Source organism: Pipistrellus kuhlii, unplaced genomic scaffold (genome assembly GCF_014108245.1).
Source record: "Pipistrellus kuhlii isolate mPipKuh1 unplaced genomic scaffold, mPipKuh1.p scaffold_m20_p_1, whole genome shotgun sequence".
NCBI lineage: Eukaryota > Metazoa > Chordata > Mammalia > Chiroptera > Vespertilionidae > Pipistrellus > Pipistrellus kuhlii.
The window spans coordinates 192,749,063-192,764,647 of record NW_023425404.1 but is presented as its reverse complement, the minus strand read 5'-3'; the positions used below and the strand labels follow the sequence as shown (position 1 = coordinate 192,764,647).

The window sequence follows — 15,585 nt, the reverse complement described above, 5'->3', positions numbered from 1 at the left end:
AATTTCATTTCAGACATGCTAAAAAGAATAATGAAAAATAATTATCAATAATCTTACTGGCAATTTTAGAAATCACTGAAAACCACATAACTTTTTCCCCTAAAGAGGCTTCACACTGGCTCTGACAATATCTCCATTATAACGACAGCTAATAAACAAAAGGAAGCAAGACTTTCTGCTGAGCAGTGGATTAGTCAGCAATTCAGAAGAAGGTAGGAAAGAAGTAAATGGGTCAGATTAAGGTAAAGTAAGCCATATATTTAAAGATTCTGGAGAATATACCGCATTTAAATTACATGATTGTGAAGTGAAAGATCATGCATAATTAATTTACTGAACTCCCCACATTATATCTAATTTAGGTTTATCAACGTTTGACACTACTGATATTCTGGGCTAGGGAATTCTTGATTGTGGGGGTCTGTTCTACACATTTTATGGTGTTTAGTAGCAACCCTGGCCTCCATCCACTGAAGACCAGTATGTAAATTCCCCCAGACTGGACAAACAAAAATGTCTCCACAGACATACCAAAATGCACCTCAAAGAGGGTAAAATCAATTCTGAGTGAGGACTACTGAAAACAAATACTCTAAATGCATAAAAACTATTTCTATTGGAACTTTTTAAGCACAATGAAACAGAAAAAAAAAAAACATTAATATCCACTTAACTTCACAGAAATCTAACATAGCATCATCAATTTCATCTTTTTATTAAACAGTACCTACATTATATATTAATTCCTAATAATTATTCATAATTAAAAACACAGCTAAACAAAAAAAGCATTTAAAACACTCATATTTGTCTTGCTTGACTTTCATTATACTATAATAGAAAAAATTATTCCACTTAAAAAATAGTAATTCTAGATCATTTGGATCATACAAGCCTAACCACTACTCAAAAAATGTTAAATATAAAACTTATTAAAGTCATATTCATAATTTAATTATATGCAAAATATGTATTTCCATGTCAAAGTGACAAATTATAGGAAACTAAGAATAATTTAATATGAATTTTAAGGTTAATATTCATCTAGAAATTATTTTAATTCAGTGACAAAAAAATCACATGCAACAGTAGCTGTATTTATCCCATGACTGCATTATATGCTCATGAAAAGAAATTTTTTTTAATTGTTCACATGTAAAAAAGTAATTTAACACATGAATTAATATAAATTTTGATTTTCTAAATGAGGCATTACTAATTACACCAAAAATAAAAAAATATGCTGGAAACAAAAATAAATTCAGTTATTTTGAACTACTACCAAAAGGCAGCCATCATAACATCTCATCTTTCTATTTAATTTATTCTGTATTTCTTAAATACACAAACAATCTAATTATTTAAAGCTGGCTGACATCCTATCAATTTGATTTCTAACTTTTTGTTATGGAAAGTTCCAAAAATAATTTAAAAATTGGAAGAAATTGCATTAAAAAAAGTAGCTCAATAGGTAGTATTCGTCACCTATCTTCAACAATGACCAACATTTTGCCAATTTTTTGCATTCTCTCCCCAACAATTTTCTCCTGATTATTTTAAAGGAAATGGCACACATCACATAACTCACTCCAAAATGCATACAAAGAATACAATCTATGACATCTACTTTTTACTTAACCTCTCAGTTTCCCAATAATTTCTAGATGAATATTAACCTCGCTGGCCTTACTTATTAATGTTTGAGTATTCCTTTAAAAAAAAACACACAAAAAAACACAAAAACCCAAACACCAGACTGGAATATTTTTAAACAAACTAAAAGTCCCATTTACTTACCTCTGGCCCAATGAACAGGGTAAAGATGCTTCCAAAGCGATCCAGTCTTCGCCAGCTGAGACCATTTGGTGCTTACTTGACTGCATCGACATAATTCTTGAGGATTAAGATAACTGAAAATTGACAGCATTACCTCAGGAGGAAGCTGGTTTATCCCTGTGGATCGTTCGGACACCTCTGCTTCTGAAATAAAAAAGAAAACTTTACCATTAGATGATATAAGAGCAAATGCAATAACAAATTACAATCACATTTCTATAAATAAAATCAACTGCCTAAAGTCCACTTCTTCCTGCTTGCAAGATGTGAAAAGGAAGTAACATGGATTAGAGGTAACATAGGGATGTTAAACTTGTTAAGAATCCGTAGGGTTAAACTATCATGGCTCAAATCGTACTTCATCAGTAGGAGCTACAATAGCAAACACAGAATCGACTTCCTCTTACAAACGCGTCACAGAAAAAACAATACTCACTTTGTAGCATAAGCAGCATCGTTTGAAAAAGAAATCCAACAGGTTATACGGCTTTAAGTCAACAAGTGTGGAGTCGACTAGATTATGAGATCTCCTAGGCATTTGTAATGACACACACAAATCTCATAACATTTCCCATTCATACATTATGACACCTGTGAGTATCCTCCAAGTTTCCCCTCTTTTCACATTTTATATGAGAGTCTGTGAAATCTGAATTTTTTAACCTATAAATAACACCCTAATCTACTTATATGTCTATATTTATGAGCCAATTGAGACAATATAGGAAGTATTTCTAATGCTGACATACATTTATCAAGAATCATTTGTCAGCAACTATTGTAGAAATTAGTCATTGGATGTCTAATTTCCTATAATATTAATTCAGTAGCAATTTTCGGGGGGGGAGCAACTGAGGTATATAATAAGGAATATAAAATATAAAAGATTCATTGTTGAAGTACTAGGAAGAATTTGAGGACTTTGTATGATTTGTCTTCACAAAAATATTGTAATGCTATGAACAAATTACTTACACCAACTCTTTTTAAGTAACAAATATTTTTAAAAGAATGCAGCTATAATTTGCTTTGAAGGAGTGGGAAAATTAAATGTAATAAGTGTGATGCTTTTAAATCCCATGTTATATGCTACAATTAAACCAGACACAGCAGGTCTTGGCTTGGTGTTTAAGGCCCAAGTTGAATTTCAGAGTGAAGCACACAAGCTTTATAGATTTAATTATAGCTTAACCTACAAAAACATTTTTGTTTCAACATGCATCTCACCTACTTTGTAAAATAAAAATAACAGAAAAGAAACCATTTCAAAAAACTTTTTATGCTATTTTAACAGAAATGTCATTGCTACTGTCCGACTAGAATAATCAAAGGAATTTTTACTAACCTAAGGATGCCAATTTTTTAAAACGATGTTTTAAATGGCAAAACTATCAAAGACAAATAAAAATAAAAAGGAAGTAGTCTAAGAAACAAGTAGGCATATTTTGCCCTGGCTGGTGTGGCTTAGTGAGTTGGGTGTTAGCCTGTGCACCGAAAGGTTTCCTCGAACCCAGTCAGGACACATGCCCAGGCTGCAGGCTCGATCCCCGGTGTGGGGCACGAGGCAGCCAATCAATGATTCTCTCTCATCATTGATGTTTCTTTTTTTTTTACATTTTAAAATATTTATTAGCAGTGTGTTTCTCCTACTATGAGTTGTCCATTTATATTTTATATAATTTTTACTGATTATGGTATCATATAATTGTCCTCATCCCAAAGCCCTCCCCACATATGCCCCAAACCCCTGTTGTCCATGGCCACTGGTTAGGCTTATTTGCATGCACACAAGTCCTTTGGTTGATCTCTCCTCCTTACCCGCTTACTTCCCTCTGAGGTTTGATATTTCTATCTGCCTCTCCCCCTCTCCCTTCCTCTCTGAAATCAAAACAAATCTTTGGATGATACTGCAAAAGTGCTCTCTATATAGTTTTCAGTAATTTTGATAGGCCAATTATTACTAGTTTATGTATATATCAATCCCTTTAAGAAATACAACGTTTGCCGAAACCAGTTTGGCTCAGTGGATAGAGCGTCAGCCTGCGGACTGAAAGGTCCCAGGTTCGATTCCGGCCAAGGGCATGTACATTGGTTGCGGGCACATCCCTGGTAGGGGGTGTGCAGGAGGCAGCTGGTCAATGTTTCTCTCTCATCGATGTTTCTAAGTCTCCGTCTCTCTACCTTCTTTCTTAACTGTAAAAAATCAATAAAATATATTAAAAAAAAAAAAAAGAAATACAACATTTGTGTGGTCCAACTATATGAGATGCTAAATTATCAAACAACACTAAGTTCTAAGATAAAAACTAATGTCTTTATTAAATTTATACTTGAAATTAAATTAAATGTCTTAAGTTATTCCTCAAACAAAATCTAAGGTTCATATCAACAAAAGCAAATGGCCTTGAAACTAATAAATCACTTGCTATCTACAGATGAATCTCACCTTTATCTGACTTTTCATCCACAGAATATTTGAAAAACTTCTGTCGCTCCTCAGCTTGATTCCATAGGCTAAGACCTCTAAGAAGTTCTGCGGTATCCTTTTGAGAGCAATGTTGTGCAATCACTTTCTTTTTAATATCCTTAAGCTCTTCATAGGTAAAATATTCCATTAACATGGGCTGAAAAACCTAAATTAAACAAAACAGTCATAAGGAAAGATGCTTATTTTATTTTACTCTACAACTTTTAAATTATTAATGGCTATAGTATTATGAGTATCTATTTCAAAGAGATAAAAATTTTAGTTGTTACCACCAAGTTGGTTTATCCAAAAATTATAGAGAAGAATATTAGCAAAAAGATCTTTCTCTCTCTGAATTCTCTAGCTAAGTCAATCCCTAAACAATTTCAAAGCATCAGAATGAGGTCTTCTTGTACAGAGCTTGTCCAACACTCTTCACTCTTCTCTGGAGTTAGACAGTTAGGTCAGTTAACTGCCTCCTGCTAACACAGTAACTGGCCTCTACCCACCCAAACAGGGCTCTAAACCTAGGAGAATGGGGCCAAGCTCTATTGAGACTTTCAACCATTCAACATTATATAGATTTCTTCTTCAAAATAGATGCTTACTCCCAACTGCTCACTTATACAGTTAGAAACTTTAGAGATGGAGGGTTATTTTTATGGTTCTACAGATAATTTTGATGTGCATCATAGATTACAAAGCACTGCTCTAGTAACTCTGTGGTTTCAAATGCTGGTTGCTTATGATGATAACTTTGCGAACCTTTTAAATATAATTATACCGGCATCCCATCTGAAGCTATAGTTAGGAATTACCATAATAACTGATTTACTACAGTTCTTTATCAAATATTTTCTCTATTCCTTACCCTGATGTTCATGCCACTTTAGTTTTTTATTGTTTTGTTTTCATTAAGTGAGAGTAAGCTTATCAAAGCTTGAAACAGAGAGGCAAAGGAAGGGCCCTGGAGACAGGGTCAGGGGTAAGCCCAGTGCTTCCCTGGGTGCAGGCTCTCGGGCCCCTTCCAGCTTAGGCTAGAAGAAGCCAAGCGCACGCCTAAGGAAAAGGGGCGAGGGTGTGCTCAGAGGAGAGTGTGCCCATCCCACTTCAGAGAAAGAAGAGAATGAGAAAATAGTTTGCTTTTCCGTTCAGTGATATCCTAACACATGTATACTAGGCATAAGATTGAAGTTTAAACCATCTTTTAATTACTAAAATACACTACTAAAAAAAGAACACTAAAAATTCTTTATTAGCCTGGAAATACAGGAAAAGTTTAAAGCACCCTCTAAAGGTTCTGAAAATGTATTAGGGTGACAAAAAAAAGTTATGAACATTCAATATAGTGCCATCTTCATAATAAGAAAATGAATTAAATAACTCATTCAATGAAAAGCAACAATCTTTCTGAGGTTTAAAAAAAAAGATTGCCTTTTTCTCTAGGGTTTTTCTTCATTTGTGAAAATAAACTGGAGGTTTATCTTCCTAGCTATTAGTTTGAAGAATCAAAGGCAAAATAACATTTTATTTATTTACTTATTTACATGTTTATTTATTTACTTGTTTAAAAAAAAAAAAAAAAGAAAGTTTATTTGGAAAGTCACAGAAGTAACAGAAGTGAGCCAGCAGGAGTGTGTAGGCTCAGGAAACAAGTTATAGAGGCAAAATAAGGGTCCTAGGAGCTTAGGAGAGGGAAAGGTGAAGGTAACACTCCTGGGAGAAGAAAAGGGGGGAGAAAAGACATGCCATGCTCTGAGAGGTAGAACAAGCCCAAAATAACTTTTTAAAAAATTTTTAAATCAAAATCACAAGGAGGAAAAATTATGCTTACCTCCTCTTCCTCTTTCATATGAGGAAGAAAATCTCTTGTAAATGCCTCCAATCTCTCTTTCAGCTGTTTCTCATAATTTAACTGCTCATATTCATTCTAGAAACAAACAAAATAAGTATTCTGTAAAAATTCTGCTTCATTATTTCCTGGTCCTAAGAAGTCAGTTTCAAATGCAACATAAAACCTTAAAAAAAAAAAAAAAAAAAAAAAAAAGCACAAACAAATAGCAAAGTGATCTCTTTACTTTCTTAGTATAAAAGATGTCTTAAGCCATCTTGAACCTTGAATTCCTTTAATAATGGGATCTCATATTTATTTTTAATGTCATAAAAGGTCTAAAAATACCAAGTATTTGTTCAAAACTTTTATTAATTTCTAATGCATATATTTATATAATTTCTGTGTCAGTTTTCTTAATATATCTCCAAGTAGTCCACAGAAGCCTATGGGACTCTTGCCATTACAGAATCCCTTTAAGACAGTAATTTTAAACTGGTATGCCCCAAGAATTTTTAAACGATGCAATACTTGACTAGTCAGAGGCCACTGACCTCTTTTTCCTTAGATTACAAAATAAAAATAACAATAGCCAACACAAATGAGAGCCATCCAGTATGAATGAATCAAACTTATACCTATTTTATATTTTTTGGTGTCTCACAGAATTTTAGTAATTATGTGGTCCAGGAGATGAAAAGGTTGAATAAAGTCATTTAGTGTATCTTCTACTAAGCAATTCAAAATACATGTTACATTATCCTACAGAAGACCATATACAGTTCCAAAGACAAGGTATCAACTTCTAAAGGCAAGGAGAGTTCACTATATTTTTCACTACAGTAAATCATTGTAAGTCCAGACAATTGCTAGAAAGTTCTTCCTCATATGAATTAAAATATCTCCCTGTAACTTATCTGTCACTTTTATATCTTAAAATGTGGAAAATATATAAAATAACAAACTTTCAAAATGTGGGCATATTTTATCCCTTTGGAGTGCTCACTAATCTCTTCTTTTTTCCACTAGTTTATTCAATTGCTTCCTAATATTCTACCCAAAGTATTATTCTCTTAAAACTTTATACATTTTCCTGCCCCAAGTCTGCTTTTAGCTATGAATGCCCACTTGTTCCTTTCATATTCAGAGTTGAAACCCACTACAATAACCCTGAGTAAAGTCTTCCTTACAGTTATTAACAAGTGTCAAAATTTTTATTTTGTAACATAACATCATTCACTATAAAATGCTAACAAGTTTTACCAATGACATAGCAGAAGATGACACAAGTTGTGGTAGTAAAATAGCCATTTTTACCACTCACCTTCACATTCTTCAGTCCCTTTTCAAAGAGGCTAAGCATCTCAGAGAGTTTATTGTCAGAATGTACATTATAAATGGTCTGGCTGCGTTGTTGAAGCAAACCAATAATGTATTCATTTTCAATCTGCTCATGCATTTTGAACTCCTTAAAAGTAGCATACAGAGACTGCAGAAGAGCACGGAAATCATTGTTGTTGGAAAAGTTGGTTTTAGAAAGCTGAAAATTTTAAAAAGAAAGGCATAATAAATACACATAAATATGCACCAATAAATATTGAAATGTATTATTTAGTTTATACATAGCAAAATAGCTACCTTATATTTGGTTAGCTTACTTGATTAACTTACGGTTTCTTTAAATAAAAGGGATTAGACTAGATTCCCACCAAACCACAAATTCTATTAGTCTATACATATGCTAAATACAGATACTCCTATTCACGAGAATTAATTTAGCTTCTGTAAAAGGAAGTATGGATTAGGTATTCAGAGTCATTTATAGAAAACCAGATCTAAGATCGGATCCCAGTTCTATCATTTATTTAGCTGTGTAACTGTACGTAAGTTAATTTTCTCCCTCCATGTCTTAGTGTCTTTTTGGTGTTAAATGGTAATAATAATGACATGTATACTTCGTAAGGTCCCTGTAAGACTAAAATGAATTATGCTCAGTAAATGTTAGCTATCATCACTTTGAAAGTTAATCATTCAACTTTATAAATTCATGCATTTTTTTTTTTACTCTGTTCAGACATTTAATGAGCAGCTACCGTGAGCCAGCTACTATTTCTGATACTTGGGATACCTCAGTTAACACAAAAAGACATCTCTGCCATAATAAGGATTACATTCTATAATGTAAGTGAAGGGAAATAAGACAATGAATAGTAACCACAATAAGTAAGTAAATTATCTAGAAAGGGGGTTGGCAATGTTTTTCGTGTGTGTGTGAAGAGCCAAGCAGTAAATATTTAAAGTTTTGCAAAGCAATTCAGCTGTTGTTACACAAAAACAGTCATACAAATGAGTGTGGCTGTATTCCAAAAGAACTTTATTTATGGACTTAATTTGATTTTCATATAATTTTCACATCCTAAAATATTCTTTTAATTTTTTCAAATGTTACCTACTGAGCCACACAAAAACAAATACAAACTTTTATCCCAGGAAATGTTGCATAAGATGACAACAAAATTCACTAGTGTCTAATTTCAGCAAATACTATCATGTGTCACTTTATTTTTTTTTTTAATTTAAAATAAATTAGTAGAAATAAGAGATAAATCAAAACAATGCATTAAAAATGGCTATAAATTTTTTAAAAACAAAAACAAAAGCATGGCATAAAAAAAAAAACAGTAAAAAATGCCCCACTGGTGTGGTTCAGTGGTTGAGCCTATGAACCAGGAGGTCACAGTTCAATTCTTGGGTTGCCTGCTTGATCCCCAGTGAGGGGCATGCAGAAGGCAGCCAATCAATGATTCTCTCTGTTGAGTTTCTATCTCTCCCTCTCTCTTCCTCTCTAAAAGCAATAAAAATTTCTTAAAAAAAAAAAAAAAAAAAATTTTTAAAAAGGTTAAAAATGTCCTAGGCCTGGCCAGGTAGTTCTGTTGGTTAGAGTGTCATCCTAATATGCCAAGGTTGTGGGTTCGATCCCAGGTCAGGGCACATACAAGAATCAACCAAAGAAAGCATAAATAAGTGAAACAACAAGTCAATGTTTCTCTTTCGTTCCCCTACTCCCCACAGCATTCCCCTCTCAACTCAATTAAGGGGGGGAAATGCCCTCATATGAGTTAAGGAAAGTAATATCTTAAAAGACATGCAGGAATTCTGCATATATTCTCATTGACCTATTAGAAAAGCTTTCAAATTTAAAGACCAACTGCCCAGGTGCAGGATCCAGATCGAAACCAAATCACATATATAAAAGGACTCTATGTTATATGTGGAGTCAATCCAGCACAGTGGTTAAAAGTGCTGACTCTGGAGCAAGATTGCTTAGGTATGAATCCATCTCTGTCAGCAAAAGCCATCAAATTGCTCTGCGCCTTGATTTCTTCATCTGTAAAATAAGGCTAATAATATTAACTATCATATAGGATTCTTGTGAAATGTAATAATATATTTAATAAATATAATAATATATTTAAAGAACAAAGATTTGGGTTTTTCTGTTATTTCTATAGTTAGTTCAAAACTATTATTGAAACTACCCAAGTAAGTTTTTCTCCACTTGAAAATAACTGTTTTAAAAACTGGTACTAAAGTCAATAAATTTAGCACTTAAAAAAATAACCAGAACATAAACTATTTAGCTTTTATAAAATGTTTATGAGTTGTTTTTTAAAATTTTGCTTGCCTCTGTAAAGTTATTCCAACATATAGGTTTGATTGAGAAAAAAAATAACCCATACGCTAATAATATCTGGGACATATTGAGGCCTATGCTGTGCTAAATATTATACAAAGTATTTTTAGATATTATCTTACAACAATCATAGAAAGTTATATTTCTTATTTTATAAGTGAAAGAGGCTCGGAGAAAATAACTTAACCCAAACCAGACAGGTAGTAGACATCAAAACAGAGATAAATCTCTATTACTCTAAAATCTATGTTCTTTCCACAAGATACAATGTTAGTCCCAATCATAAAGTTATCTTTTCAGATCCAATAGTTAAAAAGAATGCCAGTTCTAAAGCAAAGTCCAGCGACATTTGTGAATTGTCACCCCTGCAGAAATGATACTGACCTCTCGTGGGTAAAAGTCTGGGACAGGGCTAAACATCCTTCAGGACAGCCTCCACAACAAAGAATCATCTGTCCCAAAATGTCAGTAATACTACAGTTGAGAAATGCTGCTCTAAAGTAGTATTTTTAAAATATGTTTAATTTTTATCCTTAGTATGAAATACACTGCAATCTAGACACACACACATCACAAACATTTCAAAAAAATTTCAGCAAACAATAATATTCCCTATCTTGTGATGTACTCTAATATTTACTTTTCCATTTCATTTTTTAATGCTGTTTCTGACCCTAAAATTGATTTAATGACCTACAAATGGGTCATAGGATACACTCTAAAAAACAATGTTCTATAGTAGGCTATAAAAGTTCCTAAGTAACCTATACACTTGTATACTATGATGCCTAGCAAATTCAACAAAGAACCTATGTAGAACACAATACACCTAAATCAACAAATAGTAATAACCAGTAACATGATATCTCCCATATTTTAAAAATTGAGAGCTGACTCTGTTTCAGGCACTCTACAACCTAAAATCTTAGAGCCTGGCTTCAAATTGATTTGAAAAGTTGTGTGTCACTTAAAATCTAGGTAATAAGTTCAAAAATATCTATGAAAACAGCATAACAAAACCCAAACACTATTACCAAACAATGCTGTTTTAGTCAAGGGAGTTTTACACATAATGAAGAAACCCAACTATTTCTGGTCAAACTAACTCTACAAATAGAAAAACAAAACAAAACTGTGTTTCACTAGGAAAATGTTTTGCATAAAACCATAGAGCTAGTAATAAACAGCAGAACCAGTAAGGTAATGCTTTAGAAGGGAAAAAAAAAAATCCTAAGATTAAAATTCAGGCTCCCCTAATTACTAGTTGAGTGAGTTGGGCAAGTTATTTAACCACTAAGTCCATTTCTTCATCTTTAAATGAGGGGTAATACTTGTCTCACTGAGCTCTTGTGAGGATTTAAGGAAATAACATAAGCATGTAGTAAGAACTCACTGAATACCCTTTTCCTTCCTCTCCTCGCTCTCAATTCAACATTCTCTCAAATGAACCAATCTTCTCAATGCCAGTCAATAACAGTTTTTACAGGTATGCAAAGAAATAGAAAAACAAGGAAAACTAAAGGAATTCTTCATAAAGCTATATTCGTTTAATTAAAAAAAATAATCTGTTCAAATTATTCTGAGCTTACTTCCTCTAGTTTCTTTGGTCACAAAATGTCCTTTCTTTATAAAGTGATAAAGTAGATGACATTTTTAATGTTCATACCTGAAAATTTTGGGCATTCCATAAAGCCTCCACCACTTGATTTTTTTTATCACTGGCTTATGTGTAAGCCTGGGAACCTCTGTACCATGCACAACCTACAGTCATCTCCTACTCTGTTCTCAGAAACCAGTCTGAAGAGACTCGAAGACCAGTCCCAACAATTTAATGGACAGCTGACCATACACCTCTTGGCTTCCACTATGGTGCATTTGGATTTCCATCCTACCATTAGGGTCTGAGTGTAAATTCCTTAAGAATTGGGACCTCATCTCACATCACCAACACAAGTGACTCTACAGCCAACTGACAGAAGAAAATCAATGCTCACTGGCAAAATTAATGTTGTTAAACTCTGAGGATTAGAGGAAAGACTGGAGAATTGGAGTAAACTGGAAAAAGAATGTCAGTTGATGACAATGTTCACTAAAATTATCCCAACTGGGAAGGTCAGTAAATTGGCAAAAAGATTTCATAAAAAATGCTACCAAAATTTTTTCCAGAAACTACTCTGATTTCATACACAGAAAATTATGCTAGGAATCATGATCCTGACTTGAGTTTTCATTTGGATCTATTACTAGGTGCTTATGTAAACTTGGTCTAGCTAACCTAGGCCTACAAGTCCCAGCTGCTTCTTTATAATTACTGGGCAGAGTCAACGTTTAGAATACAGTAAAATCACATGCTTTGTATCTTTTTTAGTTTGAGTATAAAAACTAGTTCTCATTTTGTAAAGTTTTAATGTAGGCTGTTTGGATTGGATATCCCTGGTCTATAAAACCAAAAGACGGTGAAGGCAAAATTTGGGTTTGCAAATGAGTAAAAACAAATAGTCTATTCAGCCATTAAAATAAAATAAAAAAGTTACTTTTTTCCAAAATAGTTCCCCAAAAACCGTCCTAGGAGAGTTCCATTAACTATTAGCATCAAGAAAAAATCCGATGGAGAATTCTTATGTAGCCTCCCTTTCCATCCCCAAATCACCTTGGTCTATGATCCACAGGTCAGAAAATTGGACTAGAAATCTTGATGACTAAATCTCATTAACTACCTATAATTAGTTTGCAACTGGTGATGATTTTCACTTATGATATATCAAATTGAAAATTATTCCACCGTAGCCAGTTTGGCTCAGTAGATAGAGCATTGGCCTGAAGACGGAAGGGTCGCAGGTTTGATTCTGGTAAAGAGCACATCCCTTGTACCTCAGCCACAGGCTTGTTCCCTGGACCGGCTTGTGCAGGAGGCAACCAATCTTTGTGACTCCCTCTCCCTTCCACTCTCTCTAAAAATCAATGGAAATAATACCCTTGGGTCAGAATTAACAAAACAAAAACAAAAAAAAATGCTTTTTAGTTATTGCAAGAGAAACATTTAATTTAAAAGAATCTTATTTGACTCAAATATTGTTTTTAGAAATGGCACTGTGTTTTCCAAATTTGTTCTAGTGTTCTCAATCACCAGATAATGACATACAAAACTAGTGATTTACTTTTTAAAATCCTACCTTATAAAAGAGTAATATGCAAATTAACCATCACTCCGCTCAAGCCACCCGCCAGTCAATCAGAGCAAGTATGCAAATTAACCCAACCAAGATGGCTGCAGCCACAAAGAGCAGTTGAAAGGCTTGGGTTTCTCCAGCAATGGAAGTCAAGCTTTCAGCACATTCTGGCGGCCTAGGCCTCCACTCAAGGCTACAAAGTTTCAATTATAGAAGATACACAAAACCAAACAGAAATGGCAGCAGCTGGAGTGAGCAGGGAGCTTGGCTCCACTCCAGGCTACAAAGTTTCAATTGTAGAAGGTAAATAAATTCCAGATACAGGGCCTCCACTTGGGTTGGGGGGTGGGGGAGAGAGGGTGGCCTGCAAACCACCACAGGCCACCCCACACCCCAAGGAACCCCCACCCTGGTCTGGGACACCCTTCAGGGCAAACCAGCCGGCCCTCACCCATGCACCAGGCTTCTATCCTATCTAATAAAAGAGTAATATGCAGATTGACCATCACTCCCACACACAATAGCTGTCCCCATGTGGTCAAAGATCCTATCCCTATGTGGACATAAGATGGCCACCAAAAAATGGCCAGCAGGGGAGAGTAGTTGGGAGGCACCAGGCCTGCAAGGGAGGGCAGTTGAGAGGGACCAGGCCTGCAAGGAAGGGCAGTTGGAGGTGATCAACCCTGTAGGGGAGGGCAGTTAGGGGTGGCCAGGCCAGCAGAGGAGGGAAATTGGGGGCAAACAGGCTGGCAGGGGAGCAGTTAGATATCAATCAGGCTGGCATGGGAGTGGTTAGGGAGTGATCAGGCTAGGCTGGCGGGCAGAAGCAGTTTGGGGCAATCAGGCAGGCAGGCAGGCGAGCAGTTGGGAGCCAGCAGTCCTGGATTGTGAGGGATTATGAGACTCCCTCGAGGGGTCCCAGATTGGAGAGGGTGCAGGCTGGGCTGAGGGACAACCCCCACTCCATGCATGAATTTCATGCACCGGGCCTCTAGTTTTTAATTTAAATAAGATTGGTTAGTCTAGTGTATAATTAAATAAATTTGGGATTCCTGATTATTTTAGTAGAGTATAAAGCATTTAGAATCCAATGAAGGCCACAAACCTCCTAGGGAAATGTACACAGGCACAAAAATTTTCATAACCATTTCTGCAATCCCTGGACTAAATCTCCCCAAATCTAAATTGGAGCACACTTCAGAATCCATCAGTCCTCACTAACTTTTCCTTTTTGATTTTGAGAAAATAAAACACCTCCCCATTTTTATCTTTGCTGCAATTAAAAGATACTGTCAGAGAAGCTAAAAAACACTAAGCTAACTCAAAAACTCAGGGGTTACTCAGCTTAACTAACGGCTAACCCATGCTTGATGCTTCTCCCAGACAAGCAGTAATTCTCACCCTTGGCTGCACACTGGACTCACCTAGGAGCTTAAAATTATACAGTCACGTGCCCCTAAATGGCTGGGCTACATCCCGAGAACTTCATCGTTAAGCGGCGGCTTCATTGTTGTGGGAACATCAAGCTAGATACAATCTAATATAGCCAACTAGACACCAAGGTATGCCTATTGCTCCTAGGCTACAAACCCGTTACTGTACAAAACAGAAGATCAAATCAAGCACAAGAGACAATAATGCAGTCAAGAGATGTGCCATGACATGATGCACAGCAAACTTGTTTTATAAGCAGAAAAGGTACACTCAAAAAAAAAATATACCGATAAAAAGTATAGTATAATAAATACAGTAACCAGCAAGAGTCGTTTATTATCATCAGGTCCTATGTCCTGTGCAGAATTTCACGTGCTATACTTTCACTAACTGGCAGGGCACTAGGTCTGTCCGTGGCAGCATCCCCACAACCGCGTGAGGAACGTGCTGGGGACAAAGACTGCAAAGTCACTGGGCCCGGGGAAAGTCTCGGTTACTGGGCCAAGGTAGGAGATGCGGTTCCTCCTACACGGAAGTCATGCCGTGCACATGACTGTGCATCTGGTGCCTGGGTCCCACCCTCCCGGATCCTGATTTTACCGGTGTAGGCATCAGGATGTCGAACAGCTTTCGGGGCGGCCCTCACAAGCAGCCAAGGCTGACAAGCACGGCCCTGGAATATCTTGGTGTTTAAACCTATGTCTGAATTAGGCTTTTGGTTTTGTTTTATTTTTTTTAATATATTTTTTAGTGATTTTAGAGAGCAAGGGAGGAGAGAGGGAAACATCCATGATGAGAGAGAATCATGGATCGGCTGCCTTCTGCACGCCCCCGACTGGGGATGGAGCCCACACCCCAGGCATGTGCCCTTGACCGCAATCAAACCTGGGACCCTCCAGTCCGCAGGCTAATGCTCTGCCCACTGAGCCAAACCAGCTAGAGCTGTTTTGCTTTTTTTTTAGTTTTCCAAAATGAAGGGAAGGGAAGGATGGTGGTGGGTGCCCTTTCAGCTGCTGGTTTTGAGTGTGGCCTGGCAATGAGCACCCTGGGGTCCTCCAACCATTTCGCCGGGCTGTGAGGACCCCTCTGCACGGTTGGTTCTGTGAATGCCATGGAACGTCTGAGAATTCCCAAGCGTTGGTTGGTTTCTGCG

At 35.9% G+C, this 15,585-nt stretch overlaps 1 protein-coding gene across 2 annotated transcripts in view; it reads right to left on the bottom strand.

The window, feature by feature from the left end:
* The window catches only part of FBXL5 (F-box and leucine rich repeat protein 5), a 32,701-nt gene that overhangs the window by 15,812 nt on the left and 1,304 nt on the right, over positions 1-15,585 (bottom strand). For both annotated transcript variants that reach the window (XM_036420239.2, XM_036420231.2), the window contains exons 2-5: positions 7,459-7,674; positions 6,138-6,233; positions 4,283-4,469; positions 1,798-1,980 (exon numbers count right to left, since the gene is read on the bottom strand). In XM_036420239.2, the coding sequence (XP_036276132.1) occupies positions 1,798-1,980; positions 4,283-4,469; positions 6,138-6,233; positions 7,459-7,674 (682 nt within the window). The remainder of the gene's footprint in view (positions 1-1,797; positions 1,981-4,282; positions 4,470-6,137; positions 6,234-7,458; positions 7,675-15,585) is intronic.